Below are 25,317 nucleotides of genomic sequence, written 5' to 3' on the forward strand. Positions count from 1 at the left end.
AAATACCCAACATCTTTCCATCATAGTGTAGCCAATGGCCATAATAGTAACCTTAAATATAAATGAAATCATTGCCCAAGAGCATTTTTAAAATTGCCCTCAAGTGTGAAGCCATCCACAGGTATTATCTACCATTAGTTATTTAAAGATCCATTAAGTCCACATGCTTGATATGTTATTTGAAAATCCATTAGATCCACAATACATTCTTTTGAACCAGCTTCCATTGGAGTTTAGTCCTAATCTCTAACTCGAAGCTCAAAACTACACAAGCCACTATTCGACAATGACGAAACAACAAGGAAGAACAAGTCCTAAGAGGGCGAGGAACTATTAAGAAAAAGAAAAGACAGCCACATAATTGGGATGAAGAGACATAGGAATGCGAGGCAAAGGCATATCATAGGAAACTGCCTAAGACAACAAGTATGAAAGAAATAACCTCACACCAACCCATTTTAGGCGCTCTAGAAAGGGAAACAAGAAAAGGAGAAGCTCCAAAAGAGATATGAAAGGAGAGAAAAAAGAAAGTCTAATAATGTCCATCAGAGACCGACAAGTCTAAGGGACATTTAAAAAACCAACTAATACATCTATTCAAGGAGGGCACAAGGCAACTCCCAAGGAGAACATAAAGCAACTTCTGATTGTTATAAAATACCTATGTTGTAGTCTAAAATAATAAGACAATAGAGGACCATATATCAGTATAAGACTGAGGATCTTTCGGTTTTGATTTAAAATCCTTGGTGAGGGACACGCCTCACGATATACTGCCCATCTGCGGGGGAAGATTCGAAGGGAGTGAGAAGGGACAGCAAAGGAGTCGACGGAATTAGTAGGAAGAAAAAAAATCCTTACATTAGTTTCATTCATATGCGCACATATGCATGTTAAATGCTTGCACGAGAAAAAGCAGTAAGGCCAGAATCCACAAATTGCAGGAGCACTTAGGCCTCTTGCTTAGGCTTCTAAGAGACCTTACCTCAGCCGGGATCCATGCACAATACCCCTGCCAAATAATAAGTGACCATATGTACATTGGGCTGTGCAGTTCCTTGTAGCTTAAGAAGAAATAAATTGAACCTGCCACTTTATTCCAATTAGTGGACAACAAGAAGTGTCTGGATGTGAGAACATCATCAATAATCAAACCGAAATAAGACTCAACTCTTTGCCATCATACACTAACTGCATAACAAACCAGCCTCCAGAGCCAACACTATGCATTTAAGAGCTTCCACCTTCTCCACTACAACAGATTCCCAATGAAACAGGATGAAACATTGTACACCTTGAATCAAGCCAAGATGAACCGTTCTAGGGCTTCAACTACCCCATCTTCGTCATTACTGGCAACCTGTGCATCGGCTACGGCGATTGTTCGGGCTGCACCATTTCCCATCACCACCCCCCAGCCAACAAGTTCGAGCATTTCAATGTCATTCTCCCCATCCCCAATCGCCATAACCTGAGCGCATAGGAATATACATATAGAGAAACAATCAGTACACCATATTTAAAGTGTTAACACTGTGCAAGGAAATGGTAAGGGAGGATGGTGAGAGAAATTTAATCGAAGGAGGTTCTATAGATCTAGCGAAACTAATTAATAGAACTGGTGGAGTAGTTAAAAAACCAGCAACAAATTCTGTTGAATCCTTCTATCCTCTTTCTCTATCAATAAGATGCTCACCTGCTGAAAAGGATAGAAAGGGAAAGACACGTAATTCTTACTATTCGGATTCAAACGGAAATATTTCCACAACTTCGACAAGGGAAGGACCGCAAGTTAGCCTGTCACTTAAAATAATGCTTCAGTGAAGAACTTGTCAGCATGAGACTTCAAAAATGTTTGTATTATTTCATAGACATGGAGAACAATCATGTATTGCTCAGTATCAAGCGAATCTGTGCCATGAACCGGAAGGCAAAAGAGTCATTGACTTGTCCAACATGAAATGAATCGGCCCAAAGGTGACACAACAGCATTCCCGAAAGGATGAATTCTCTCCAAAAGATCAGACACATGAAAACATGCAAGGCAACTTAAAACAACAAAAGAGAGGATGCTCATTTCCAATGACACTTAACAGTATCCAATAAATTGTCAGAGGTATTGGGGAATGATATAAATAATAAAGTACATATACCTAGATGAATCCAGGAACACTCCAAATTCATCCTCTAAATACACAACACAGTGCAGTTTCAATCTCACGATAGTCACTCATAAGATTGAAAACCATAAACTCATAGCAGGGACTAGCTACTATGACATCCCCACTGACGTCATCAGCGCCCAACAGTGGGTGTAGACCATAGTATAAAAATATGCTCTCACACATACAAATCCCCACACCCACACATACTTGAGCATCCATTTATACAAAGTCTTCGTACTGAGTTTCTGTCGGCACTCCGGAGGTAAAGGGCAAACTCAGCCATGACGAAGGCTAGCTCTAAAGGAGAAGGCTAATCAAAAAGTAGTCCAAATCTATTCATTCAAGCTACAACTGCTTGTGAAGTCTAAACAATTTCATTTTAGTCTCTCCCAAATGAGCATCTAAAGTACACCTCAATGATATTGCTCTTACAGTTGGTGCATCCAGCCTTGAGCTTCATATTCGAAAGCTCAAGGATTATCTCCTTGATGCTTGTATATTAGAATAAATGATGCACCTTCACTAGATCCTAATGTCACATCTCGTTTCATGTAACACTCAGCCATTACCCAAACTAAATTCTTTTCTAAAAGTGCACAAGTTCCTAAGGTGGGCCTTTCATAAGCGGTTTAGTGGATGTTCCATTCCTATATCATAAGTGGTTTATTGGTGGCCTACTTGTGCCATAAATAAAACCTTATCATCAGAGAACGTTTGCACTCCAGATTGCATGGTGACCCAACCACCCAACACGCATGTGCCAAAAGTCCGGAACTGCTTAACATCATTCACCAATCCAAAAGCAAGTTCCAGTCAAGCACAATACATTCCCAATGCTCTTTGCCGATCACACTTGTAACGTCCCCGAAATAAATCAGTTGCCAATAACCCTATCCACAAGAATGGATATAATGAACCAAGTCCATTGCAATTCTTGTATACCTGAAGAAGGAGGCTGCAAATAGAAATTGGTAGCCGTTTTATGTTTTTAGATTTGCACCCTTCTACAATTGATGTATACATTGCGCCAAGACTCTTGGATCCCAAGACAATGTATCCAGAGCATTGTTGGTTAGAGTCAGGCCTAAGCTTACTATTAGCCCACAAGAGATCATCATCTATCGAGGGATATGCGGGCGAGGACATGCAATGTAGCTTGCACTCATGGTGCTGCGTGGCCTGAAATTAATGGTGAGCTATTTAAGTACATGAGCTATGAGTAGCAGTGGGACCCCATGTCAAGGGTGCCTAGATCCTGTGGAACTCTTGCGTGGTGATTTTAGCTTCTTATCTCATCTTTACTCATTCCTCTTCTATGAAGCACCATTTGCATCATTTGGGTTAAACATAATATTGTAGGCTTTTACATATCAGTGTTTCACAGTGATAATGTTTCAAAAGAAAGTAGTGATGCCCTCATGGATGGTTCCTGCACAAAATCTGAATGTTTTATAGCTGCTACGTATTCTGAATAAAATATTCCTAAAATGCTGAAAAGAAACCTCTTCTGAAAATTAATCCTCAAAGCAGAGCTCTTGGCAGAAATTTTTATTAGCTCACAAGATACATCTGATTAGTATTTTAAGACAGACGAATGAAGTTAGATTCTTACATCATCTGGGTGAACACCCAGATTATCAAGCAGTAATGCAACCCCGTTGCCCTTTGATGCACCAACAGGAATAATCTCTAACATGTCAGCTTGTGCTTGCACAACACGTGCAAGATTCTTTGTTTCTTCTTCCCAATAAGGTCGAATCAAACTTGCAATACGCTCAGCAGTGTCTGCAAACAATAATTTCTGGCAGTCATTGTGAAAATGAAGAATGTTAAGGCATGTTTTGAACTTTCAAATTGGTAGCTGCAAATTGTAATCTTTGAAATTGAAAAGAAATTATAAAGCATGCCTGTATGGGAATGTTATTTATAAGATATTCCAGGGATGGTAAAATTTCTGCCTGCCAATTTACAAATCCAATTGTTAATTCCTAAATATATGTCTTTCTTGGGTATACTTATACAAGCACCTACATCACACTCAAATACACAGCCAAGTACCTTGGGTTCCATATAAACTCTATGCAAGTCTTCAATGAGAGGATGATTGAATAATGTGACTGTCCGATCACCACTGAATCCCACGAGTGGCTGTTTATGGTCTAAAGAATATTTGAAAGCCTGCAGATATAACCTTTTAACTTCATCATAATCTCTCTCTCTCTCTCTCTCTCTCTCTCTCTCTCTCTCTCAGCCTCCTTCCCTCCCTCGCACACCCTCCCTCCCGCCTCTCACCTGCACCCTCAGCCTCAGCTGCTTCACAGTGCAGTAGCAGCAGCTGCCTTCAGCACACAGACGTGCAACAGCCAAGCAGCAGCTCTAGGTCATGCCATCAACCTCTTCTCAACCCCCTAACTCCCTTCCAGTTTCGCGTCACCCTAGGCTGGGCTGGACCCTTGGCCCAGCTTGGGGGATAGCTTCAGCAGAAGGGTTCTCAGATTTGCAAAGGCCATGATGGATTTTTTCCCAAAACGAAGATGTTTGCCACGACCCCAATCAGCAACCTTCGTACTCTACCATTGCAGTCTCGTCAACCCCTAGCCCTTATGCATTGACATTCAAGTGCAGGATCAGTTCAGACCCATAGGAATAAATCTACTATTTACAGCAAGAAGTAAGAGAGCTCAGGCTTCAGCTTGCAGCCCTTGGAAGAAAGATGAAGGAGACGGAGAGTAATGGCAACCTGGAAATCATTGCAGAGGTCATACAAAAATGTAGCACATCTCCACCAGCACCAATGCTTGTTTCCACCATCAAGGAGATGATCACCACTCAAGTCAGCTCAGCCAATAAAGAGATGGCCATCATGGCCAACAACAAAATCAATAAAAGCAGACCTTTATGTGGAAGTAAAAGAGCAGGAAGCCATAGTACAAATCAAAATATCTTACGCATTGGGGGGGTTGCAAGAGGACTGCCTTGGCTGTCTAATGGATTGAGCTAGCCTAAGAATGGCGTGGCTAAATAGAGTTAGCCTAAGGATGGCGTGTGGATACGCAAGGCAAATTAGGGCAAAGCGAGGACCCCAACTGAAGTACTGCTACTTTGGGCATGCAACCTAAGTTTAGGACCTATTGCTAAGGATAACTAGTGTGTGGCCTATAAATTATTTGTCTAAGCTTTGGTTTGGTCTCACATGTATAATTGCTTGAAGATCGTCGAGTTTTATACTTGCCTAGCAGTGGGTATGCCACACTCACCAAACTTGAGCAACAGTGTTTCCAGTCCCATTTCACAATCACGGGACCAAAAGTCTTCGTTTCGACTCTCTTGTTCGCCTCACCCAGCTGGGATTCATGGCAGCCCCAAACATATCAGAGGCATAGGTCCCGAGTAGAGAGACTACATGTTTTATTAGCACGAATGATTCGCAACAAACTGCCAGTCATACATCAGATCTTTCTCCTAGAGTTTGGAGCTAAATCCCCTATAGCTTGATGTAGGCTTTCACACAGTCAACGTACCTCCATGGAGTCAAGGATTTCAGCACCACGACATCAAGACATGGCAGGCTAGCGTAGTTGGCCCTGACCTCCTCTATGGTAGTAGCGGTGAAGGGAGCGGTGAAGGGAGACCGGAGGAGTTGGTATGCTCCAACATGCATAGGGTTTTCAGGCCTAAGACTCCATATGGACTGCAGCAGATTTGGGGCACTTTGGAGGACTGGACTCCCTATTCACAGCAGACTCTTGACTTCCTGGATCAATTCGGAGCTTGGTCTGGAACACTTGGGAAGCCTAGGAATCCAAATCGCAACAAGAGGTGGCCTCCTGGTGGCTGGAAATCAAATTGCAGCAAACTCTCTCTCTCTCTCTCTCTCTCTTTCTCTCTCTCTCTCTCTCTCTGTGGACAATTACACATGCGAAAGTACAAGGATTTGGATGCTGGAATAAATTGCAATTCAGCTTGGGAGATGTGGGAAAGCAGTAGGAGGAAATCATAGCAAAAGAAGAGAACTTGGAGGGAAAGAGAAAGAGAATACACCGCACTAGGGCGCAGAAATAAGGGCTGCCCCTTCCCCCCCGAAGGTCTTTATCACAATAGAAAATAACTTTGTACAGCTGGCTCTGAGGAGAGCATGAAGCTGTGTACAACTCTTGAATAGATCTAGGAGCCCTAAGGGCCTTTTTTTATAGAGTTGGCCTAGCAAAACGCTAGACCTGGTTTTCTAAAGCTACTTTTACAAAAGCTGAGCTTTCCTGCTTTTAGCCCATCTTGGGGCAGCTTTTATGATCTTTTAAGAACCATGTGGGGGCCCCCTTAATGGCACCGTCTTCCTGGTGCTTTTTGGCCTTGTGGGACCTGCTTTTTTGGCACTTGCTCCATCATTTGTGAGCCTTTTTGCACTCTTCCAAGTCCTACACAAACACCAACACTTTACTCATTAAAGGTTAGCGAAATGCTTCCATTTCCTAGTTCTTGGACTGATCCCAGTCCCTTGTGGCATCCCCACAGTTCTCTTTTACCAATGCAAAGCAAAAATAAAAACAATAAAACTTATTCTAGTTAACCAAAGTCAACATTCTTTGACCAAAGTCAATTCTAATAAAGATTCTTTATTTCTTGGGGGAGGCACCAAATGGTGACATCAAATCATTGAGATCGATAGGTCACTCATTCAAGACCTCCTGAGCAAATCACATTATATTATCCTATAAATAGGTTTTCACATATCTAAACACCACATACACATTAGCATGCAATCAGTAGCTTATAGTCAAAAGATCTTTAAAGCGATGTGAATCATCACTCAAGCTTCAATATTATTCAAGAATAGATGGCATGAAAAATGGCTAGAAATTGTGGAGTACAATATGCTATACAAAGCAAGAGATGTTATGAATCTTCAAAAGGATTAAGAAATAGAGCAGATTCAAGCCATAAGTATAGACTATAGAAAAGAAACAAAGGAATTCTGCCATGGTGATTCTTTAAAACTTTGAGAATCCTATTTCATGAAGATTAAAAAACACCTAACCAAAGGATTAGATACTCTAGAAGTAATACAGAGTACAACCAAACATAAATTGTTTTCCTTAGTAGATGAATTTCTACAAGTCTGCACTTTTTGGCTTCTAAATCGTGAAAGCAAGGCAATACTACTGAACTGTCTTGTCCTTAGCAGATGAATTTCTACAAGTCTGCCCTTTTTGGCTTCTAAATCGTGAAAGCAAGGCAATACTACGGAATGTCTTGTAACGCTTTTCTTTCTACGGCACATGGTCTGCTTTAGAATAGAAATACGGATAGTTTGGAATTTCTATTCTAAACCAACTGCCTTAAATGGGAACAAAGAGAAATTAGCCACACTATTTCCGGTCCAAACCGAAGCCCTAGACCCCACCGTATAGTATGAATTACAAGGAAAAGTGCCTAGTGTCATTGTACGTTAGCACAAGTCCTTCCAATTTAAGATGGGTTTAGGATGTGAAATGAACTTTTGTCACTAGAAATATTTCCATCCTACCTCCCTTCATGTTATAACACCCTTAGACTTCTAAAAGGTGGTGCGCCCTCTTTAAAAAGGAATTCATTTTGTCTTTCAAGACAAAAAAGATATTACTCCACAAACCTTAAGAATCTTCAACAAACACCATTATTTCCACCATTCTATGAAATTCTCGTCTTGGCTTCAACTGAATTTCTTATGGCAATACACTAGAATTAGTAACACTTTGTAGCTGTATCAAGTCCAAACAGGAAAGTGTCAATATCTACATAGGAAATCACACTTCACATACTAAGAAAAATAACTGAAAATGCCAACACTCATAAATTACATTTCACTAGATAGAAGACCCATTAGGGTAAAAAGTTTACACTAGCCAATTCTGTTCTTATTACGTTTTGGTAGCCACCAGCTAGAAAACATAACATAACAATACTTTTTTAAGTAGAAGCCTTTCAAATTGAACACAAAAAACCTTCCTTTATTTATTACACCTAATAAGAAACCCAAGCACTGAAAAAAAACTAGAGAGAGTATATGTTTGCTTCCTCTTTATAGTTTGTCTGCCTTCAACACTAATAAGCACCAGTTTGGTACCTCAACAGGACATAAAAGTGTCTTTTTCAGCATTCCAAATTTGTTTTTTAGTGGTTTGAACCTAATTACCCTTGAAGACATATATTGTTGACTTGTTCCTGAACATGCGAATTTACTTCTATAGACAAAAAGCTATGACAAAGCATCCATTATCTTTGCAACAATTAAATGGTGGTTGTTTGGAATCGTACAAACTGTTGGCTGAACAAAATTCAAGCATATAGCTCTATAAAAAATCTACTTCCTAGTGGTATCAATGTTTTTTGACATAGTATTAGTATAGAAAATAAAATTGGGTGGAAATTTCAATCCTAAAAAACATCTTATGGTCTCTAAAATGTGTATGTCGTCGCTGAAAATGTGTATGTTATATATCTATGAAGCATACATTTTATACAGCTAACCTATTTTAAAACCTTGACCTTTCGTTTACATCATATAATATAACATTAATTCATGAGTAAAAATTTTTTGAGTCTGATACAATGGAGCTCATGCGCCCTTGAATTTTTTCATATTTCATCTAATGCTCTTATATTACTTGTGGGAATACCTTTCATATAACCCATGTTAATCATCATCATGTTTAACCATTCATGACCTGAAATTTTTCTTAACGCTATATTACCATTACCTTTGCACCACATTACTCTCTGGGCACACTTACAATAATTATCATTTCGATAGACCCAAAAAAAGAAGATAAAACGCTCACATTCAACCAATCTAAGGACTTGGAAAAAAGCAATACTATCTTTGACATACAAAGAAGTTTCCATCCATATATAGAAACCTCAAAATAAAAATACCTATTTTGAGAAAAATTTGATTACAAGTCATTTTTAGCCTATTTGACAGAAAAAATAAGAGAAAATAGCAGTCTACACCTAGATATATCCCTAAATTTTGAACTTTTTTATTCAAATAAGATTATTTTAACCATATACCAATGACCATAAATTTATAGATCCAAAAAATTATGCATTACGACCTTGTAAGACCCACATTTCACAAACTTGAAGCTGCTGTTTTTGTGTGCTTTTTTTGCCACTAAGGTTTTAGGATGGAGAAAATTTTATAAATTTTGATCCTAGGACACATAATTATATAAATTTTGATCCTAGGACACATAATTATATCATAGAGTTTTTTAAAATAGCATAAGAAAGAACATGATGAAGATAAGATATGAAACTTCATTGCACTTAGCGTGACATTTTTGTGTCTTAAGAAACTTTAATGTCCTATTACCTAACTAGTACTAAATTCATACAACCACCGTCTTGTCTCAGATTACCATGCAAAGAATCATTGAAGAATAAATAAGAGGCTTTTATAAAAATTAAAAGCATCCCTTCCCAGGCATACACATGAGATTCCCATAGAAGCATATCCTCTACTAAATTGACCAATCAACACACAACCTGCAAACTAGGTGCTCAAGGCAATAGATGTTTACCTTCATGCACACTTCGGTGTCCAGGTGCTGCTTGTGAGCAACCTTTCCATGCTGCCCATACACCAAAAGTCCCTGAAACAGTGCATATAGTAATATTGTCAAGTTCAAAAGCAATCAATCGCTTTAACCACCAATTAACCTATTTAAATTCAAAAGCAAAAGTTGTGCTCACAACAAATGACATGGCAGACTGTCCACATGGCAGTCAACCACGTGGCAGGTTGGCTGTCGATCAGCCATGCACGTCGTCGAGCTACAGACAATTTTGGCCGTCTTTTGTTGATTATGACCAGGCGCTGGTCAACCCACTCTCGGCCATGTCATGGCTTATATAAGGCTTATACAGACCGGTTTTGGTCCTCTCTAGTTGATTATGACTTAGGAGCTGGTCATCCCAATCTAGGCCATCTCATCGATTATACAAGGTGAGGGTTACCCTGGCCATTTTGGGACGACTGGGTCGATCTCCCAATTGGGTCTAACCGACTACAACTGGTGGCTCCACTCCATATCTCATCCCCATACTTCACTACTCCAACCCATAGAAAGTAGAAGTGATCTCAAGCATTATGCTCAGCCTTGGAGCACATTGTCCTTCACCTCTCGCATCTCAACAGAGTGCAAGGAGGATCAATAAGAATGAGGTGTGGCTATTTGATTGAGTATTCAAGTGGAGCTTTTATTTCATCCATATTTGCATCCTCTCTCCTACGTGGAGCTTCTATTTCAGCTTGTAGACCCTTCCATCTTTCAAAGACTTTAAAATAAACTCTCTCTCTCTCTCTCTCACACACACACACAGACATCAGGCCTATGCACACATCAGAGAAAGATATGATGTCAATTGAGACAACCTGAAAATCCCATTAGAGCAGCCAGCTACAAAGCTAGGCAGTTATCTCAAAAGAAGTTCTGCTGCGGGCTCTAGGACAGGCAGGTTTCCGACGACAGCACTCCACCCTCGACCACATCTTCACTCTAAGGGCCATCATCAAGGAAGCGAGATCGAGGCGCCGAAAATTCTACGCTTGGTTTGTAGATTTCCGGAAGGCCTTCGACACTGTCCCACACTCCCGTATGACCAAGAGGCTTCAAGAGATTCAGAGGTTTTGATTTGGGGAACGATGAGCCTATACGAGTCCGTCAAAGAGAGAGTTCGGATCCCGAGAGGTCTATCAGACTGGGTTGAGAGCACCATCAGAGTGAAGCAGGGATGTGCTGTTTCACCAACTTTCTTTGGACTCTACAATGATGAGATCACATCCTTCATTGACTGCCTAGGAGGCGAGGGATCAATGTTGGTAGACTTGATGTTATAGATATTGCTATATCATCTTCAGAAGCATCCGGAGGCATTAGAGATGTTTTGCATAGAGAGAGAGAGACTTGATAGTCAACCCTGGGAAGACCAAGGTCATGCATGATCTTCAACACCTTAAGTGCTATACTACACCGACATAGCTTCACTTACCGAGGTGAGCCAATAGAGATAGTGCGGTCCTACACATACATGGGAGCAGTTTTCACAAGGCTAATTTATAGATGATCCAGCAGCCAAAGCACGACTCACGTGGACAAGGAGCTTTGGCCCAACTAGAGAGGCAATGCTTTCAGGCACACTTTCAGGACCCACCAACATTCGACACATTAGTGAGGCCAACTACCATGTACGTAGCACCTTTTTAAAGGAGCGACCTTTCAACAACAGAGTGGAACAAATTTGAGCGGCTGCACGTGATTATGGGTTCCAAGATGATTCGTAGTAAGCTCTTACTCCCACGTCAGATAGTACAAGCAAAGTTCGCCACGACACCTCTCCACGTTGATGCCAACTTTCAAACAGTGTCTTTCCTCCACAAAGTATGTGCCTTACCTCACGGGAGACTCTGAGGTGGACACTAGAGTCTTCCACATGACTAGCAAAGAGCAAGGCTGATACATGGTATGCACGCGTACCCACATGGTTTGCCAGTCACAGTATCCAGATGGGCTGACTGTCCCCCTTCTAGTACAACATAAATGCATCACCCAAGACGATCCCTCGAGATGAGATTAACCGTATCATACGGTTAGACCTCCTCCAGCTCTATACATCTTGGACTTGGGGAGGGACCAAAAGTTCCCCTCTAAAATCCAGTTCTATCACAATCAATTTCTGAGAATAACGGAGGTGGACTCATCATCAGACCCTAGTACCTAAGAAATGCCATTGGACAGATGCAGGTCTCGCCACATCAGCTGGAAATCGAAGCAGGGAAAGCTGCAGGCATACCTAGAGAGTAGTGAATCTGCAGGCTATGCACACTGGAGACAACTGCGATAGAGGAGTATTTCTTATGTGTCTGCCTAGCCTATTATGAGACCCGGGGACGCTATCACTGCCTCTTTCAAGAAGGACGGAGCTTTGGTCCACTTCCAACTGATCCACTTCTATGATCAAGCATAGTTTTTTCCATACGTTACCATACGCATACGTCATACAGGTACGGAAGTATGATTAGAGTATGGTTCAACCCCCCTGGGGCTGAATCATACGTGACCCTAATTTACCCCTCAGAAAATACTAGGAAAATATACATTGTACACATTTTCTTGAGAGAGCTACCAAACTTTCAACTTCAAACTTGTATTAATCTTAAAGTCATGATTCATTAAAGAGTCCAAAGACTAGAGTCATCTAGATTGTGATACATAGTGATAGACACCAAAACATCATGATCAAAGGTAGTAGGTAGTAGATAGTAGAAAATTGAAAGTAGCATGTAGGTACTATACCAAAACATCAAAGGCAAGCTGCAAAACATCATATAAGAAACTGAAAAGGCTACCAGGGTGCTAGCCTGCAGGCTGCCACAGCCGCGAACAAAGCTGAAATGCATCACAACTGATGAGGCTCAAGCCTCAAGCTGTATCCTCATCCTCATCATCACCAGCATCAGCATCAGCATCAGCATTAGCATCAGTGCCCTACTCGTCCTCCTCCTCCTCATCATCCTCATCCTCATCACTATCGTTCTCATCTGCCTCGCCATAGGACTCCAAAATACTAGAGTTGCTTGAAGCTACAACAACATCCATCCTTCCTGTAACAAGAGGGGCTGGAATCTCCTCTTCTCCCTCTGTACTCTCTTGCTTGCAAAGCAAGAAGCCTCTCATCATCCTTCTCCTTGTTGATCATTTATCATTTCCAAGGTCACTTCTATCTTCTTGAATCCCCTTTCCTTGATGTTGGAGATAAGTCACAAATTAGTATGGATGTATTGTAAATTTTATGTATTCTCTTCGAAAGCAGTCTATTCCTTTTTTTGGTATGTAGAAGAGAGAACGTGCTCCAGCTACTCTCACAAGGAGAAGCACATGTCCCCTGCGAGGACACTCAAATAGACAACTGCTGCAAATTTGGAGTGAGCCCACAATGTCTCCCACCACTTCACCCCTTGGTGCATCCTCTTATCATCCTTCGCAATTGCCTGAGCAAATGTGCCTGTCATGGACTTGTAAATAAATAACTCATCAATTAAGATGCCCTGCCTCTCAACATCATACTTCAAGTACCGCTCTATGACATCTATCCACCCATTATGCACCTCCTTATCACCATCTGGATTTTTCTCTCTTCAAATAGGATGGAGAAATAGGATGGAGAACAAATGCTGCTGCATGCAACGGAGAGTGCATTATATCCCACCTATTAACACACAAGGCTCTGACATCAACCAACTTTGAGGAGTCTATCCCATCCATAGTTTGCATCTTCTCCTGTAGCATGCAACGGTTATCTGATCGTGTAATTCACAGCAAGACCTTCTTTAAACCTTTAGCGAGGAATGAGCGTTGTTTACCATAGAGAGAGAAAGGAGATGAGGGTAGAGAGAGAGTAGAGTCGACAATCGATTGGGTCCCTGTACCCACTGAGGGCCCCCTCCCCCAATCAAGGGAGAATTTGCTTTATACTTGGAGAATTAAGAAATATAAAGAACACTCTTCGAGAGAGCACGGAACGCGCTTCTGAAGAGCTCACTGTGCACACGTATAGCAGACCCAAGGACTTGAGAGGCAACGCCGACCAATACCGAGACCTTGATGCTGTCCACACTGACGATGTAGGACGCTTCTACAAGGCAAGGAAGAGGCTTGTGCTGTCTACCGGAATGCAGGGTTACTGCGTGAGTGAGAGAGTGAAAACTAGAAGGGATAGATCCTATGAGAGAACTGAGAGATGACTGAAATATAGAGCTGAGAGTGAGCTGTGTAAACTGTAAAAGAGAGCTGAGAAAGCTGAGGAAACAGTGTCCAAACCTCTCTCCGTTTGCTGGTCCAAACCTCCGACTGTTGTGCTGCGTGGTCACCTTCAGATCAGGCTGAACTGATGGCCAAGGGACTGAGGCTAGAGCAGGGCCAGATCTGAGGATCTCAGGGGCTGCACAGGAGGCTGAAGTGGAGCTGTAGGAGGACTGAAGGCAGGAGCAAGCTGAATGAGAAAACAGGGCAGCCAAGGGGCCCTTTTATAGGGCTGGACTGAGCCAACCCAGTCTGTAAATAGACCAACTCAGTCTGTTTTACAGACTGGCTGGCCTACAACCAGCCTATAAAAGGCCCTCCCTAGCTCATTTGCCAGGGGAGTTTTTGGGCAGCCTTTGCAGGCTGCCTTCCCTGCTTACCTGTCCAGCCTTTGGGGACCCTAAAGGGTCTCCTAACCTAGGCTAAGACCTAAACTATAAGATGGAAACACTTAACCTACTGTTCTCTAGTGGGTACTAGTGAACAAGAACTGACTACTGACTTGACCTAAGGCTGAGAGCTTGACCTACGTAGCTTGTGCCTGACTGTCCCTAGACAAGGGCTCACAAAGGGGTCACAGCATACGACAAAATCTCCTATCTAGGAACTATAATGCACTTGTTGATGTAACCAGTGTGTCACCTTGCACCCAAGTGTAGGGGTGCATGTGACATTCCCTCCTTCTTAACTTGGCGGTAGGTTCATTGCTTCCAAGTAGTCCGCCAATATCTAGGGAAACTCCTAGAAAAGATCTTCGTCCAACCACACTACTTCATGGGTACCTCGATCACGGAACTTGGTGTAAAACTCCCGGATCATGCGTACTAACCCATGCTTGAATTTATTATGAAGGATTTGTTCTGGCTGCAAAACTTCGACTTCATCAAGAACTTCAAGTTGTTGCTCGTCGGAAATCTCTGAAAGAGGAGGTCCAAAATATGGCTTCAACCAAGCTACATGGAACACTTTGTGCATAGTCCAACTGTCTGGTAGGCGTAACTTCATTGAGACATCGCTGATATTTTGAATAATAGGGAATGGTCCAAAGCTCTTGAAGGACAGCTTAGGGCATCGCTTGCCCACCTGCTTCAATCGTTGCTTGATAATGCCTAAATACACCCATTGACCCTCTTTATACTGGACATCTCGTCTGGATTTATTAACTTGGCGTGTATACGATGCTTGAGCTTTGGCGATGCGGCTTTTCACGGACTCCGTAATCTCTGCCATGGATTCGGTGGTTTTGTTGGCTTCAAGAGATGGAGACACCATCCGGGTGAGGAGTGAGGTAAATCGCCGTCCAAACGCCACTTCATAAGGTGTGCGACCAATACTCGAAGAATAGGTATCGTTCAAAACTGCACAAGCGGAAGAAACTGCTCCCACTTTCCCTGAGCATCATGACAAAATATCAAATGCCATACCATTATACTTTTCTGTCTCGCCGTTCGATTGCGGATGGAAAGCGTTGGACATCTGCAGCTTAGTACCAAAATTATCAAACAAGGCTCGCCAAAAGTTAGACGTAAACTTGGAGTCCCTGTCGGATGTTATGGTCTTTGGCCACCCTCCAATGGGATACCAATACTTGATAAACAAACGAGCTACATCTTCAGCACTAGCCATTTGTTTGCAGGGAATTAGCATACAATATTTACTAAAGCGACAAACAATAGTAAGACATTGAGTATTACGAGTACTTGCGGATGATGGAAGTGGTCCCACGAAATCCATACCTATGTCCTGGAAAGGACCATCGGGGATTGGCAATGGCATAAGTAAGCCTGCCGCTTTCTTGTGGGAAGCCTTGACCTTTTGGCATATTTGACAATTCTGCACATAGCCGTATACGTCCTTCCGCATCTTTGGCCAATAGAAATAGCGCTCTAACTTCTCCAAAGTCCCGTTCATACCTCTGTGACCACCGGTAAGGGCATCATGGGCATCATGAAGAAGCAACTGTCGTTTGTCTTTGAGTACACATAGGCTTTTCTTATAGAAAAGCCAACTGTCCTCTAATGAGTAATGGCTTGAAGCAAGCGTCGTGGCTAACTGGAACTTCGTGCCAAACTCTGCTGACTCCGCGTACTGTGTCTTCATGCTATCAAGATCCTTTCCTTTGATTTCAAGCACAGTGGCCTGCTCAATGGTCTGGATGGAATCTTTCCGACTGAGAGAGTCTGCAACGGGATTGTTTTTGCCGAGAATGTACTCGATCATTCCCCCAAACTGCTGGAATATCTGACTCCACCGCTGCTGTTGATCACTCCGTTGCGTACTAGGCATTGTCTGAAGCCACTTAAGGGCTTGGTGATCTGTCTTTACCTTGAAAGTCAATCCATATAGGAAAGGCTTCCAATGTTTTAATGCCTGGATGACACCAAGGAGCTCTCTATCATACACTGAATAGGCCTTTTCGGCATCGTTAAGCTTTCTGCTGTAGTATCCCACTGACCTATCTTCTTGCTGTGAAACTGCCCCTATGGCGACATTGCTAGCATCTGTGATTACCAGAAATGGATCATCCCAAGAGGCGATCTTCATAACTGGTGCTGTCGTGGCCAACCGTTGCAAGTCGTGGAAGGCCTGCAAAGCTTTGCCTGTGACTTGAACTTTTTTTACTCCCTTGAGTAAATCTGTAAGAGGAGCTGCGTATGTTGAGAAACCCTCCATGTGCAAGCTGTATGCTTGACACAAACCCACAAAGAATCGGATCTCTTGGGCCGTCGTGGGGACAGCCCAACTTGTGATAGCTTGGATCTTCTCAAGGTCCAATCGAATCCCTTGAGCACTAATGTGGTAGCCCAAATACTGAATTTCCAGCAATCCGAATTCACTTTTCTTTGCGTTGAGATATAACTGGTTATCACGTAATAATTGTAGGGCACATCGCACATCCTTAATATGCTACTCGGCTGTCGCGGAAAAGATAAGGATATCATCGAGAAAGATGAACATGCACTTCCCAATATACTCTGCGAATACTCGAGACATCATCTTGTTGAATGTTGGTGGTGCATTCTTCAGACCAAAGGGCATGACAACGAACTCGTAATGAGCTCGCTCAGTTCAAAAAGCTGTCTTTGGGATGTCAACTTCAAAAATCCGGACTTGCCACTCTTGAGGTCAATCTTTGAAAAAAAATCTTGCACCATTGAGTCTTTCCAAGATGTACTCGATGCGAGGCATAGGAAACTTGTTACTTACCGTAAGCTTGTTGAGTACTCTGTAGTCGACACATAGTCGTGCGGACTTATCCTTCTTTGCCACAAATAGAATGGGTGCAACAAAAGGCGAAGAAGAAGGTCTAATAAACCCTGCGCACAGTAATTGAGACAATTGCTGCTCTAACTCCCCCTCCATAGACTTTGAAAGTCGATAAGGGAACTTACTTGGAGGTGTCGAGTCCGGAAGTAGATCGATGCGATGGTCTTCCGGTCGGTTGGGAGGTAGCTGGGGTGGCAAATCGTCCCGGAGCGTGATGTCTTTGAACTCTTGGAGTAGATCCACCATTGCTTGCCCCATCGGAGGAGCAGCTTGAACTACAGTGATCTGGCACTGGACATAGACAAGTGCACACATGGCACCCTTGCGGGCGGCGCGACCTACTTGAATATGAGAGATTAATGGAATCCCTAGTATGTTCCGATCACCGCTTATCACGACGGGCTCAAGTAAACCTTCCACAATCGTGAAGGTGTCTTGCCGCCAATCAAACGTCGGAACACGCTCACGGAACCACTGAATCCTGAGGATCATGTCGCACCCCATCAAAGGAGTCAATATAAAATCCCACGTAAACATGGCCTTCTGAACTGAAAAAGTGAACTGGATGGCCTTATGCGTGATGTGTGTGCGCAAGCCGGATGTGAACCCGTTCACTACAAGCTCGTGAGGCACCAAGGTGCACCCCACTGTCTTGGCAAGCTGAGGGGAGATGGCATCTTCTGAACTTTCCATATCGAACAGGACAATAAACTGATGTCCGTTAGCTGTGTCGTTCGCTCAAATGAGCGCCTTCTTTTAATCTGAGAAGTCGCCCTCCTTCTTACCTTGAAAGACCATCGTGGGAATGGCGTTGAAAGCAGGGAAGATGGCATTCGTAGCTGAGGATAAAGGCGGAGCTGGAAGAGCCAATACATTAGCGACGAACAAAGTAGGTGCTTTTGCAGCGTTTTCAACAAGTCACTTCGGACAATCCTTCTTGCCATGCCCAGCGATGTGGTGGCAATGAAAGCAGCGATGTTCTTGGTGGTACCGCTTCTGTTCGAGATAGCCTCCTGTAATACCCGCTTTAGCCTTCTCATCCGGAGTCATCTTTGGCTTGGACTCCTTCTTTTGACCAAAGCCTGGCCGTCTTTCTTTTGGAACTGGTTGTCCTTTTGATCTTTACCCGCTGTATTGTTTAACTGCTGCGGGGCTTTGGAATCTTTCAGGACCTGCTTGGGCTTTCCCCCGTTCAACTCATCTCCTGATTCTGTGCGAGAGTCAGCGCACGCTCGTAATCTGGCGGATCGAAGTTCCGAATGGTAAAACGTATGTTCGTGTCCAAACCTCGAATGAATTGCTTCATCTTGGCGCTTTCCGTCACGCCCAACTGTTGCACCAGTGTGATGACCTTTTTACTGTATGTCAACACAGGCAAACCATTCTGGGAGAGACGAGCGAACTCATCCTCCAGGTTAAGCATATATTGGGATGGGAGAAAACGGGCTTTGAGGTCGGCCACAAACGTTGCCCAAACGAAATTCGTCTTAAACGTTTTTGGGTCAGTATTTTTATTAGCCCAATGCTACTACCAAGTCACCACCTCACCTATAAGATGAGGGGCTGCAAGGTGGACTTTATCTTGCTCATCTTGAATCCGCGCTAACGGAAAATGAGCTACAAACTGATGAATAAATTGCAAAATTGCTAAATGGTCACACTTACCATCATACTTAACAAAATTTGGAGTGGACCGAGTGAGTGGTGTTACCTTTGTCGATGACGAAGCTGTGGCGGAGACGGCCGCTGCACTCAAACTTGCCTGCATAGCGGCTAACATCTGTTTGTGTTGGAGAAGCATCGCCTCTCCGTCTAGCTTTTGTTGCCTCTCTGCCTGGGCGAGCTCTGCGCATCGCAATGCCTCCTCATTTTTGCGTTCCTCACGCATCAACAAGAGCAGTTTTTCAAAATCTGTGGTTTCTCTTTCTTCCACCGGCTTTTCTGCTTCTTTTTCCTCCAGACGTTGTTTTGTCTGGTCTGACTGTCTTCTGCTTTCTTTCAGCTGGGATAAATGTTCTTCGAGTTGTACAGCAGGACCCGATTCTGCTCTAGAAGGTTCGCCATCACTTCTTGAGCATTTGGCGGAAGCGTATCTTGTTGGTAGTCTTTCAAGTCTTCGCGGTTGAAATCTTTTCCTGCTTCTTCCTTGTGGAGTATGAGTGGCCCCTCCTCTACCACAAGATGTGGCTCTCCCTCTTCCTATTGGCATGCAACCATGTCCTCTTTATGCAAACTTATTTCTGTCCATAATGTTTTGAGGGGCATATGAGGCACTTCCACAGCCTCTTGGGGTTCCACTTTGCCCTCTAAAATCACCTCTTCCACCTCGGTTATAAAACAAATTGTTGCTTCCACTACTTGTGGAGGCTTTGAGTCCAAGCTTCACCTCTTCTGTCATACATAATGCAACTAGCTCCTCAAAATCGAGCATAGTACCTCGCAAGGAAATAGAAGTATCCAATGATTTGTATTGAGGGCCTAAACCATTCAAGGTGATAGACACTGAATCGTCATCTATCACATTGCAATTTATGCCAACCGAAGTTGGCACATCTTGGTTAACCGCAGTTAACCTTCTTGGTATAAACCAAGTCTTCCTGACCGAGATCAAGCTTACTTGATCGAAGTCAAGTATCTTTGACCGTAATCAATTCTTTGACTAATAGAAAAACTTTTTTGACCATAATCAACACAAATGGAAAACTCTTTAATTATGATCAAATAAATGGTCAACTGTACGTTGACTTAGGATATTTACATTGTGGTGACATCCCCTCGACTTCTATTCAGTTGACCTCAACCGAAAAGCTTCCTTGTAAACATCCAAAAGCTCTGGATGATCGAACAACATGTCTTCATCCATCCACTTGGCATCCAATGCCGTATAATTCTTGAATTTTACAAGATACCTGTAAAATTCCTTGTCCTCAGGGCCTTTGCGTACAGTATGGTACACAATCTGCTTTGGTTGAAGGACCTCCTCCAGCTTATCCACTTCTGGTGGATCCTCTAATATTGCCTCTGTAGGCTCTCGCCCCTAAAATTTCTTTAGAAGACTCGCATGGAATGCATTTTGAATCCTCCAATGCTCTGGCAATGCTAACCTGTATGCAACCTCATTTATTCTTTCTGTAATCCTGAAAAAGACCATAGTACCAGGGAGATAACTTTACATACACTTTATGTTTGCCTTTGAACTTGCAGAGCCTAGCTTTCTCGAACTTTAAAAGTACCCAATCACCTTCCTTGAGATTTAGTTGTCTCCTATGCTTATCTGCAGCTCTTTTATGTTTCTCTTGAGACCTTTCAATTGCTGTCCGGAGTTGGCCGTAAGCTGTCTGGAGGTCTCTCACAAATTGATCAACTGCAAATATTTCGTCCTTGGTCCTCAGGATAGGTGGCAAAATCACCTTCCCATAGATGACCTCAAAGGGGGATTTCCCTGTAGAGCTATGTACTGTATTATTGTAAGCAAACTCTACCAATGGTAGGTACTTTTCCCAGTCTGAACCTTGGTCACCCACGTAGCATTTCAGCATATCCGTCACCCACGTAGCATTTCAGCATATCCAATGCTGTAGAATTTGCTACTTGACTTTGACCATCTGTCTGGGGATGGAAAGAAGAAGAAAAATTCAGATTCGACCCCATATTCCTCCCCAGAATAGACTAGTCATTCTGGGATCTCGATCACTGACAATGGACTTAGGCATACCTGTTAGATATCAATGCTCCACTCTCGTGTAACTACGTGGGAACCAGCTAACTCTACTTGTAAGCCCCCCATATGGGGAGAAGGCATTTGAGTAGCTCGGTTATCCGGTAGGTCCTGGTTTGGACACCAGATGGGGGCCATGTGTGGCCTGATGGCTGGACGGAGTTGGCACACTGCCAACTAGGCTACATGCAAGTGCGGGAAGGCATCCCATGACTGACCGCATTGAGGGTAGACGGAGCATTTCCTGGGGCAGCCCACTCTCGGGTTGCGGGGCCCGTTTGGAGTCCCAGATGATCCCGGATGGTTGTGGGCCGAACAAACCCCGTAGGTTAGTTGCTCTATTTTGCGCACCGGTTCTATCATGTGGTCGGTGGCCTATTTCGGGACCGACCGTTTTGGGCAGAATGGGTCGGTCACCCAATTGAGCCCAACCGACTACGACTGATGGCTATATAAGAGCAAGCCCGTGAAGCCCATTTCATCACTGGCTACAGCAACCCTGATTCCTTACCATCCAACCTCCGTCCTCTACTGTTTCCAACACGCCATCAAAGCTTCTCTCACAAGAGCGCACGGTTGGAAGGCAGCGCCATCTATTGTATCAGTTCTACAGTAATCAAATTTTTGATTCTCCATACTATCTGGTTTTCTCTCTTGCGTACAAGATCCTGTTATCTGTTGAGCACAGAGGTTGTATTATTTTCCTACATGGTATCAGAGCCTGGACTCTAGCAAGAAGATTTGGTAGTGTGTTTCTATTTGTGAGCAGATTGTGAGAGATGGCCCAGCCCGCAAGACTGCGAATCCCACCGTTCGGCGAAAGCAAAAAAGTTGGACGGCTCTAACTATCTACTCTGGAAGTTCAAGATAAAGATCATCCTTAGCGCATATGGCTTTGGGACACTGCTACTGGGGTGGACATGAGGCCGGTTGCGAGACCGGATCCAGCCAATGCAGGACAACAGATAGTACCAACTACGGATGAGATTCTTGCGTGGACAAGAAGAAATGCAGATGCGCTGTGTTCTATTGTCTGCAGTGTAAGTGATTCCGTCATGGCGTTAATTCAACATGTCACCACAGCGGAGGAGACATGGACGGTCTCGAAAAATCAGTACGAGACAACGAATCAAACGCGGATTCAAAATCTGGAGACTCAACTCGCGAATGAGAAATTGTCTGAGTCTGAAGCGGCAGAGAAGTTCATCACCAGGGTGAAGAATCTGCGCGATCAGATGACTGCGATTGGCATCACCATCACCAGCGAGAATCTAGCACGAAGGTGTATACGGATTCTCCCACCAAAGTACGACGGTCTTGTTACGGCGCTGAATACGCAGAACAGAAATCCGCCCCTCAACTTTGAGGATTTCAGCACGATGCTTCTAGAGGAGGAGATGCGTCAAAAGACGAGGACTGGAGAAGATTCGGCTTTCTACGCTGGATCAAAGAAAGGTAAGGGTAAGGACTCTGGTAACCCATCTTCTTCTGATGATAAAAAGAGAAAGAAGAAGATCAAGTGCGTCTATTGCAACAAGGCAGGGCACAAGCAGAATGAGTGCCGGAAGAAGATTACAGATGAGAAGAACGGAGTAAAGAAAGAGTCCAGCAACAGCGCGCAGTCAGTATCAGTAGAGCTGTTCATCGCAATTGAGGAGATTTGCACGGAGGCAGTTCATGTACCTGCGCACGAACCTTGGATCATTGACAGTGGTGCATCACGCCACATGACCAGTCAGAAGGATTGGTATACCTCTATACAGCCGGTAGGGAATGACATCCTGGTAGCAATCGGCAATGATGCAAAATGTCCAGCAAAAGGAAAAGGTAAGATTGCTCTCAAGTTAGATGCAGTTGTAAAACAGTTGTCCGATGTTCTTTATGTGCCAGATATCAAGAGGAACTTGTTGTCCGTTTCTGCGATCACGGATCGGGACCTCAAAGTTCAATTCGATAAGAATGGTGCACAAATCCTGGATCTTCAAGGAAAGGTTGTTGGTAAATGTACACGGCGCAACAACATCTACGAACTCTCAGCTTTCAGTGCTCGAGCGGATGTGAAGAACACTAAGCTATGGCATGAGAGGTTTGGTCATCTAAACCTTAGTTCTTTGAAGGAGATGCATAAAAGTCGAATGATTGCAAACCTACCAAAAATTTCAGATTTGCCCGATGTATGTGAAGCTTGCATGATGGGTAAGCAGCATCGGCAGCCCTTTCCTAAAGAGGCCAGCAGGGCAAAGGCTTCTATAGAGTTCGTTCACACGGACCTCTGTGGAAAGTATACTTCCTGAAGACTAAAGACGAGGCTTTTAGTAAGTTCAAGGAATGGCATGTAATGGTCGAGAAAGAAACGGGGAAGAAGGTGAAGAAATTGAGATCAGACAGAGGTGGAGAGTTCACATCCACTGAATTCGAGAGTTACTGCAAAAGTCACGGGATCAAGAGGCAGAAATCCCCGCCACATACATCATAGCAAAATGGAGTAGCAAAACGCAAGATATGCGTCATCTGTGAAATGAACATGAGTATGATGAAAGGGAAAGATGTAACACTGCAGTTTACATTTTGAATTGTAGCTACACGAAAGCTGTGAATGGGATGACTCCACTACAGGCCTTTTCTGGTAGAAACCTTCAGCTACACATTTCAAAGTTTTTGGAAGTGACTGTTTTGTGCATGTCCCTGATGCTAACAGGACCAAATGAAAACCGAAGAGCCGAAAGTGTATTTTCTTGGGCTACAGTGAAGAGGCAAAGGGTTACCGTCTCTATAACCCTGTTACCAAGAAGGTGATAGTAAGTCGCGATGTGGTCTTCTCAGAACAGCCGCATCAATTGGAGGAGGATGCTTCCTTCCCAGACAACCAGAACCAGGATATCCATCCAATAACACCACAAACAGCAGACCGAACTCCCTCAACGGTGCTTGGGAGCATTCAAGATAAAGAAGATGAAGAAGAGCCTGCAGAACCACAACAGCAACGGCCAATCCCGAAGTGGATAAAGCAGCTTTTGGACGGCAGAGAACCTCCAGCCATTGAGGAGGAACCATCCGAACATCACCGGTCCAAGAGATTAGAGGAGCAAAGAAGAGCGCAGGAACACTTGGTCAACTATGCTTTCATGACAGAGGTGATCCGTGCTGATGAACCCAAGTGTCTTCAAGAGGCACAGGGAGATGATAGGTGGATGGAGGCTATGCAGTCGAAGTATGGCTCCATAATGAAGAACAATACTTGGGACCTTGTGGAGCGACCACCCAAACGCAAGGTAATCGGAACCAAGTGGGTGTACAAGACCAAAGTACAAGTCCGACGGCACGTTGGATAAGTACAAGGCTCGGCTCGTGGCAAAAGAATTCGCACAGGTACATGGTTTTGATTATCAGGATACTTTTGCTCCCACAACTCGACTAACCACAATTCGCAGTGTTTTGACTTTAGCTGCCCAGGGAAGTTGGCCCGTATTTCAGATGGATGTAAAATCCGCCTTTCTGAATGGGGGTCTCAAGGAGGAGGTATACGTGGAACAACCACCAGATTTTGTGATCCCCGGTTCAAAAGGTAAAGTCTGTAAACTGAATAAGGCACTTTACGGACTGAAACAGGTCCCACGAGCGTGGTACCAGCGAATTGATGCCTACTTTCTGCAAAACGGGTTCAGGAGAAGCCCATCAGATGCAAATTTGTATATCTTCAGAGGAGGCAGGTGTATGATCGTGGTCCTTTATGTGAACGACCTTGTCATAACAGGGAACCATGAAGAGAAGATCTCGCAGACAAAGTATTTGCTAGGAAGAGAGTTTGAAATGACAGACCTCGGACTGATGCATTTCTGTTTGGGGATTGAAGTTTGGCAAGAGCCGAAACAGATCTTCATTTCATAGCTGAAGTATGCTGGAGAGATACTGAAGGCATTTGGCATGGCTGAGTACAAAACAGTTGGTACCCCTATGGAGGTTGACGTGAAGCTCTCAAACGAGGATTCATCACCACTGGTGGACGAAGCGAAGTACAGAAGGCTTGTGGGCAGTTTGATTTACTTGTACAACACACGGTCGAACATCAGCTTTGCGACTGGTATACTAAGTAGGTTTTCCAATAAGCCCCGGGAGAACCATTGAAGGGCAGGGATACGGGTGCTGAAATACATCTTGATTATGGCATCACCTATACCAAGGGCAACATCTTGACCGGATTCTGTGACTCGGATTGGGCAGGAGACGTGAACAGCAGGAGATCAGTGACAGGTTATTGTTTCTCACTTGGATCTGGAGCTGTGTCATTGGTCAGCAAGAAGCAACCCACAGTTGCTCTTTCTTC

General features: G+C 43.6%; 1 protein-coding gene across 2 annotated transcripts in view; it reads right to left on the reverse strand.

The window, feature by feature from the left end:
* Positions 1-873: 873 nt before the first annotated feature.
* Positions 874-25,317, reverse strand: part of LOC147895788 (endoribonuclease YBEY, chloroplastic-like) — a 43,949-nt gene continuing 19,505 nt past the window's right edge. Inside the window, exons 8-12 of one of the 2 annotated variants that reach the window (XM_087382514.1) lie at positions 9,728-9,799; positions 4,224-4,343; positions 4,073-4,123; positions 3,778-3,966; positions 874-1,471 (exon numbers count right to left, since the gene is read on the reverse strand). In XM_087382514.1, the coding sequence (XP_087238640.1) occupies positions 1,301-1,471; positions 3,778-3,966; positions 4,073-4,123; positions 4,224-4,343; positions 9,728-9,799 (603 nt within the window). In that variant the 3' untranslated portion in view covers positions 874-1,300. The remainder of the gene's footprint in view (positions 1,472-3,777; positions 3,967-4,072; positions 4,124-4,223; positions 4,344-9,727; positions 9,800-25,317) is intronic. The other variant, XM_087382515.1, reaches the window with a different exon arrangement.

Source organism: Dipteris shenzhenensis, chromosome 12 (genome assembly GCF_047967505.1).
Source record: "Dipteris shenzhenensis isolate YYH24624 ecotype China chromosome 12, Dip_SZ_1.0, whole genome shotgun sequence".
Taxonomy (NCBI): domain Eukaryota; kingdom Viridiplantae; phylum Streptophyta; class Polypodiopsida; order Gleicheniales; family Dipteridaceae; genus Dipteris; species Dipteris shenzhenensis.